Source organism: Primulina eburnea, chromosome 8 (assembly GCF_022965805.1).
Source record: "Primulina eburnea isolate SZY01 chromosome 8, ASM2296580v1, whole genome shotgun sequence".
NCBI lineage: Eukaryota > Viridiplantae > Streptophyta > Magnoliopsida > Lamiales > Gesneriaceae > Primulina > Primulina eburnea.
The window spans coordinates 42,931,138-42,939,259 of NC_133108.1; the positions used below are offsets into that span (position 1 = coordinate 42,931,138).

General features: G+C 33.9%; 1 protein-coding gene across 4 annotated transcripts; it reads left to right on the forward strand.

Annotated features, from left to right (window-relative positions):
* The first annotated feature begins 1,122 nt into the window (after positions 1-1,122).
* Positions 1,123-7,837, forward strand: LOC140840001 (histone deacetylase 9-like). Of its 4 annotated transcripts, XM_073207060.1 has the most exons (15): positions 1,123-1,191; positions 1,292-1,359; positions 1,447-1,559; positions 1,645-1,762; positions 3,022-3,096; positions 3,176-3,395; positions 4,163-4,226; positions 4,890-4,982; positions 5,066-5,174; positions 5,333-5,382; positions 5,461-5,551; positions 6,574-6,644; positions 6,870-6,968; positions 7,519-7,585; positions 7,709-7,837. In XM_073207060.1, the coding sequence occupies exons 2-15, from the start codon at positions 1,323-1,325 to the stop codon at positions 7,792-7,794; spliced, it is 1,293 nt and encodes a 430-aa protein (XP_073063161.1). In that variant the 5' UTR covers positions 1,123-1,191; positions 1,292-1,322; the 3' UTR covers positions 7,795-7,837. The 4 variants fall into 4 exon arrangements, with proteins under 4 accessions (XP_073063161.1, XP_073063160.1, XP_073063164.1 ...); XM_073207059.1 differs by having other exon boundaries at positions 1,127-1,359; XM_073207063.1 differs by having other exon boundaries at positions 1,127-1,359; positions 1,447-1,503.
* The last annotated feature ends 285 nt before the right edge of the window (positions 7,838-8,122 follow it).

Below are 8,122 nucleotides of genomic sequence, written 5' to 3' on the forward strand. Positions count from 1 at the left end.
CAAAGTAATATTTTTTTATGAAGGACCTAAATAAGATATATGTCTTATAAAATACGACTCGCGAGACCGTATCACACATGTTTTTATCTTTTTGGCTTGAAATATAGTGGGTTTTCGGTTATGTAACTGTGTAAACTTTTAAAATTGAATTCTTTAGTTATGAATTAAATGCGGTCCCCATAAAAGCGTAACTTTTATGAGTGCGTTTAGTCAAGCTAAAATCATTAATTACTTTAATGTTGTCCTTCAATTATCCAGGGATTCCAAAATTCTCACAAACGTGGATGAACCTATAATTTGTATCGATATTTAAGAGAAAGAGACAATTTTGTATTTGTAAAAAAAAATTCATAACATTTTATTATTATTTTTACTTAAAAATATAATATTATATTCTAAATATTCCCTCCATAAATGCAATATTTTAATTTATTTTTTAAAACAAACAAACAAACACGAAATATTTTGATCAATGTCGCACGTGGTAAACATTGCTATTCGGGCTATTAGGCCCAAATAGATAAGCTTAGTAGCAATACTCTTTATTTATTTTAAGCAATGAGTCTCCCTTTTGGATTTTTTTTAAGGTCAATGTTTGTACTTTATTGAAAATCTAAAATGTCATTTGTTGCGAGACGAATAAACCAAATAAGAAAATCTACAATCTCCCACACAAAATGAGAGGAGGAAGAAATAACAAAAGAAGCGATCGAGTGTACAACTACATTCGCTGATCGTCGAAACCTATTTGATCCAAACTGTCTTATTGAACTACTCATTCTTAATATTATGAGTGTCTGCTTGAAACAATTTCGAAATTATTCTTATTTTTATATAGTTGTTATGTATGTGTATTTTTTACGTAATCAATATTATAATTTACGATCAACATCTTTGAAATTAAAGATTATGACGGACTCATCCAAATTAACTTTTTTTACAACGTTGTAACTCGATTTCATCACTTTCGATAATGTACGACTGAAAAATCATGATTAAAAAGTATGAAATCAATTTAAACCATTTAAATTTTCCTAATCTCAATTGATTAATCAATTAAATTAAATCAAATAAATATATGAAAATATGAACGCATCAAGCAGTTACCGCTAGTTTATATATTTTCTCTATAATGGATACACTTGCCGAAAACCTAATTCCCAAAACAACTAGGGTTTCGTTTTTGCACAAGTGAGTTACGAATTTCTCTTGAACGTTCTGCCATAGAAGTGGCGAATTATACTTTTTGTTAAAGAAATCTCGGTGAATAAAAACATCACTCTTCAATCAGTGTTCAGCGGTGATCAGGCCTCACTTCTAGCATGCGCAGCAAGGACAAAATCTCCTACTTCTACGACGGTTTCTGTTTCTTTTCTCATTTTCTTCTTTCATGCTTTGATGTGTATTTGTTATAAAAGAAGTGAAATGTACTCATTTGAACTGCAGGGGATGTGGGGAACGTGTACTTTGGGACGAATCACCCAATGAAGCCGCACCGGTTATGTATGACTCACCATTTGGTTCTCGCTTATGAGCTCCATAAGAAGATGGAAATTTATGTTCGTGGCAACATTTCCACTAACTTTTAGCTTTTATATGTTATTTTATTGGTTTATATTGATCAAATCTTGTTTTAATATTCAGAGGCCTCATAAAGCATACCCAGTAGAGCTAGCTCAGTTTCATTCTCCGGATTATGTGGAGTTTCTTCAGCGAATCACCCCAGACACTCAGAATTTGTTCTCGAATGAGATGACAAAATGTGAATATTTAGATTTGTATTGATTTTACCGCATGCGAATGTAGCAGACCTTGAAATAGTCGAAAGACATCATCATTTTGTGGATACGAAAACTATGCTGTCTTATTTGTATTTGAGGAAATCTTAGGAAGTGGGATTTTACACACATATTTCAGGTTGAGTTACTTCACATAAGTCATGAGTTTAGGAAATATAAGTTACATGTGCGTTTTGTTTGTGTTATTGCTTTTAGACTCACACGGACACACCATATTTCTCGTGTTTTAATGTTTTATTCTTTAAATGCATTGTATTTCTAATTTCTCCATCATATATTTGGAACTGATGTGCTCGTCTATGAGTCATATTAACAACTTTTTTTTTATTTTTCCTTAATTTTAATGTCATCTTCTACTTTGCATTTGTGAGAGATCAAGTAAATTGACAGACGTTGGATGCATGTGGTATATTTTTTTTATGCGTATGATTATAAGCATCAGAGTAAATTGCATTATGAGATGCAAAACTTTTTTCATGGTTTTTCTTTTTAGGGAGGGTTTGAGATAAGGTTAATTGGAGAGGTGTTATAATCCATGTTTAGGAACACTTATATTGGATTCATATCATTTATCTTCAATGAAAATACTTCTGAAATCAACAAATATATTGATATTTTAAACACTGCTGAAAAGTTGAGTTTTAGATTTCGTATCCTCTATCTAGAATTCTTAATGTCCACTGCCGGAATTTTTCGTACTATCATAGTTGGATAACTGCTGCACAATTATTATTTACTGTAGCTGGTTTTTGAGGCTAGGACATAACAGGTTTGTTTCCTGATTGTTGGGGAAATATTTGGGGGAAACAAAATTTCATTTTGTTTCGGAGGAAATAGGAATAGACTTGTTATTGTATCAAGTCATGTCAGACCTTATCTGATAAATCATAATATTTCAAATTTTATATGTTATAGAATATTTAGTGATGGAAAATTCAGTTAAAAGTAATGATGATGCTGAAAATGTTGAAAGAAGGGAAAATTTATTCGAGGAAATAAAAACGAGATATCACTTATTGCTTTTATGTTGGGAGGATGGCAACAGAAAACAAATACTTAACTTAAACAAGCGAACACACTCTTTGATTTCCTAACTCCTGGAACAAAAACTTCTGGATAATTGCTTACCTTTCAGATCACAAGTTTTCTGCCTGATTTTAATTGTTAAAATAGATTTGCTTAATATGAATTTTTCTGACTTTTACTTTTTTCTCTCTTGTAGATAATCTTGGAGAAGATTGTCCAGTCTTTGACAACCTTTTTGAGTTTTGCCAAATTTATGCGGGTGGAACTATAGGTAATCAGGATGTAATTGTCTTCCACCTAGAGTTTGAGGTCGAACAAACCTCACTGATCCTGGTTGATTTTTGTGGCAGATGCTGCCCGGAGATTAAATAACCAGCTCTGTGACGTTGCGGTAAATTGGGCTGGTGGATTGCACCATGCCAAAAAGTGTGAGGCCTCTGGATTTTGTTACATCAATGACTTAGTTTTGGGAATTTTGGAGCTGTTGAAGTATCATGCTCGCGTGCTGTATATTGATATCGATGTGCATCATGGTGACGGGGTTGAAGACGCCTTTTATTTTACTGACAGGTTTAAGACTAAGACAGTCTTGTAAACGTTACAAATGAAGATGCTGACAACATGTCCATATTATGAATGTTGAATATTTCATGCATAATTCAGTCGGAGAGAAGATGACCTCATGAGGAGATTTTTTTAATTGATGGACGAGTGCCATGCCATTAATGCTGTTGGCGCCAATGTAGCATGTTGGCCCTGGGAAAAAGTATACATTTTTTATGAATAGTACATGCCTTGTGAATTGAGGGAAGCTGAGCTAACGTCCGTGTGTGTCGTGTCTTCCAACTTATCCTACGAAACAGGGAAAACAGTGTTAAAGTTAACATAACATGGCTACGTTTATTCTTACTTGATAATATTATCAAAATTGGTTAAAATTACACATTAGCAGATATTGAACTGAACTACAGAAGGTGGATTACATGATACTTAAGATTAATGCGAGGGGGATGAGGAAAGAAATGAGAATGGAAACGTTCTCCTGATGAGTTCTATTTTCTTTGCTTCTGCTGTGATTTGTTATTCTTTAGTAAATAGGTCCGAATTTTTGGGTGTTCCAAATTTTTGGGTGTTTCTTTAAACTGTTAAAGGGCCTGACATTGATTTCTGTTTGAGCACACTTATGCTTTTGGAAACTACTATTTCCATAATATGACGCGTATCCAACTTTGATGTAAACCTTTCATTTTTGGGAAACTTAATGCACCAATATAGATATGACCTGTGATTTGTCTCATTGCCAATTTTTGGTATTTCAATTACACTTGCACATGCAGGGTAATGACTGTCAGTTTTCATAAATATGGAGATTTGTTCTTTCCTGGAACAGGTGATGTTAAGGTACTTCCTCTAGGGTTTGAGCTTTGGGTATTCCCTTTCATGTGCAGACATTTTGTTCAGCAGAATATACAGTATACTGAATGCGATGTATTTTGAAAATTTTGATAATTTAGTTCCACAGAAGATCTTTCCATTCATTCTTCATATATTCAGTGTCTCGAGTACTCTAAATACCTGGCTACTTTCAGCAGTTGCACATTTTCATCTGTTGTCTACCACGATGAAATCTTGGGTGCGAGCCTGACCAGCATTGATAAAATGAAATATGCCTTCTCTATTTAATACACACCCACACTCTTGCAGATTAAATGTAAAATGTGTCTTTTCCATGCTTGTCTGCGGAATCTCTAACGGTATCCTATAGTAAAAATATTTATGTCATTAAGGTGTCCTGAATGTGTATTATCCTCAGGTTTGAATTGGAAAATTAACTTCGAGTATCAAATGAATTACCCCAATGTGACTCGTGGAAGCTGGAAGCTGTAGTCTGTGTTGTGTATAAATGTAGTTTTTTTACACTCTTATTATTTAAATCCATTGGCTTAGTAGTCCATAGATGGCTTTAAAAGCTTTTAGGATGCTTTCAGTGATTCCTTTAGCCAATTTAAGACTTGTATGCTGTTATTAAAGAAGTTTAATGCATTTGTTGACATAATTTCGAAGGATGTAGGGGAGAGAGAAGGCAAATTTTATGCTATAAATGTCCCTCTCAAGGATGGAATAGATGATGGCAGCTTTTTACGTCTCTTCAAGACGGTAACATTTTTGTAAACTTTAGTAATGAGAAGTTCCTTATTAGGAATCGATAAATTTTGGGTTCCTAATCTGTAGTGCTACAGGTTATAACGAAGGTTATGGACTGCTATGTTCCTGGAGCAATTGTTCTTCAATGTGGAGCAGATTCACTTGCTGGGGATCGATTGGGCTGCTTCAACCTTTCGATTGATGGTGCTCTGCTTGTAATTGAAACAGTTTTTGTTCTTACCTGTTTTGTTTATTGTCATTTATCATTTTGTTATGTGCTCTGTCTTATGAATCACCCATTTTCCTCGCGAAATTGGCAATTTATTTGGGTATTTACTAGTTGTATGGAATTATTTCAACAGGCCATGCAGCTTGTGTTAAGTTTGTGAAGCAGCTCAATTTGCCTTTGCTGGTAGGTTTGTTGCTTAAAATAAAATTAATGGTTCTGCAGGGACTTCAGGTTGAATATAAAATTGTTTTCTTTTCACAGGTAACTGGAGGTGGAGGATACACTAAAGAGAATGTTGCTAGATGTTGGACTGTGGAGACGGGAGCTCTTCTAGGCGTGGAGCTCCCTAATGGTATGTCTATGGATTTTGTTTTATTTTACTTTGTGTATTTGGTTACTTGTATTTTTGAAGTGCATATGACCCCTTGGACCCTCACGGCCATCCAACACTGATGAATTCAAAACTAGATTTTTTAAGTTTTACCTTCGTCATAGTTTCACGCAATTTTTTTTTTCAAAATGATGTATCAAATTATTATTTCAGAATCTCAGACTATAAATCAATTAGTCAAAATACTGTTCATACACAATCACATATTATTCCAAGCAATGAGTCTTTTATTTAGCCTTTTTCACTCAATCGTTAAAGCAATATTGCTTGATTACATATCAAATGGACGTCTAAACTTTATATCAAAATACCGAGAAAAAGTTACACAACTTTGAAATTGAATGTAGTTGAATTGAGTTGAAAGTGCAACCAAATGCCATCATGTTCTTCTGTGGCATCACTGTTCTATAAATATCACTATAGTTCTCAAGTTTGAGGGATGGGTTTTCTTACTGTAGCAATAACGCAATGACCCAGTTTATTCATGTTCTTGTTTCTTTTGCCAAATTTGATATGTCAAGTGTCCATTCTTTCTCTTCCTCCGCTGGGCATATGCTGATGTGTTTCTCCCTAGTTGTATCTTGATTCTTGACAATGTCTTGGTTCGCAGGCAAGTAGCCATGCTATACGTGGAATTCTGTAAATTTGACTTGCTAATCTCACAAATGCAACATACTTGCTTCATTTACCACATGGAAATTATATTTGTTTGTTTTGAAGAAACATCATTTAGGCATCTTTTGATGAGCTTTGGTCACTTTAATGAGACTAATAATTCCTTCTTATTTATAAGGACTCCATGCCTATTTTCTTGTTTAGTCTACTGCTTTATGCTAATATATGTTATTGTAGCATGACTAGCCTCTGAAATACGTAAGCATTTGCGGGACATTGTTCACTGAGCCATCATTATCTTGTCTTTTACTGCTGGGCAGAACTTCTTTGTTCATCTTTTACAAAATAACGTAATTTCAATTTTACAGAGATCCCAGAAAATGATTATATAAAATATTTTGCTCCAGATTACTCATTGAAATCTCCAAGTGGGCACATGGTAAGTAAACCGGCTGTTCTAATTAATTCATATACCTTGCTACTTACTTGATCAACTTGTACCAGCTAATACACGAAGCTTTAATGGATATAACCTTTAAGTTTGTTTTATATACTGTTTCAACCATGTTTTTGTTGATCACAAGAAATGTGCGTTGGGGTTCGAATAAGGAAGCAATGACATTGTGGTTTTTAATATCTTATATGAAAATTTTTGATTGAACAGGAGAATATGAACACCAAATCTTATCTCAACTCAATCAGACAGCAAGTTTGTGAAAATCTCAGCTCCATCCAACATGCTCCTGGTGTACAGATGCACGAGGTAAGCAGGCTAACAATATCTTCGAACTCAAAACTACTGTTAGTTTTTCAAGGTAAATTTATTTTTTTAACATGCTTGGATACTGAATGCTGTTGATTTGCACAAATGATTTTACTGGTGTTAGTAACATCCAATTCTTAATGTAATTATATGTTGAAGAGCACATTATGCTCGTAACTTTTGCTATTTCTTTCTTAACTAGAATATGTGATTTGTTTCTTTGACTACCTCGTTACTTCTATTAGACGTTTTTTGTATTTAATAGCCGCATTTTGTAGTAATTATTTATTAACTAGGGTGAGATGTCACATTCTGGCTGACTGCGAAATAGTTATAGATTTTAATATTCAATGTAGTGTCTGTCTTTATCTGACAAGCATGGTTATCTATGGTTGCAGTTTCCAAACCATCTTCATTTTTTAGATCATAGAAGCACCTGATGCGTGATGAATATAACTGCATTTTGAACCATTTAAAATATGAATGGTATTTGCTACGACTGTTTAATCATTCGAGGATTGGAAACTGAAATCTGTATGACCTGTTGTAGGTGCCGCCTGATTTTTACATCCCTGATATCAATGAAGATGAGCAGAATCCCGATGAACGTATACATCGTAAGTAATTGCTGTAATGTTGGAAAATAGAGTATAGTCATTCGTTTTTTTTAATCTTGTATTAATATAATTTTATCAACATACTAAGTGGCACCGTTCTGCTGGACTGTAATGTCGTTCTAGAACAAACACGAGACAAGCAAATCCGGCGAGATGATGAATATTATGAAGGCGACAATGACAATGATCAGACAATGGATGATACATGAGAAGCGTAACGCCGGTTCTGATGATTTTTATGCATTGAGAGTGCTATGTCCCAATTTATAGTGTATAGACATTTTCTGCCATAACTCTCCTTGTGGGTATTTCATCCACAATTAGTTACTGTAGAAGTAGAACAGAATTTATGCATCTTGTGGTGTTCACGTTTGCATTAACAGAACTGTCAAATTAAATGTGATGTCTATAGTCCAAATTATGTTACCAAAGTCTTTGGTCAAAACAGCACCAAATGCTAGGAAATGTATTTTCAAATGTTATATCAAACAAAATATTAGATGACTCGAACATCACAACGGGATTCTATGATAAATC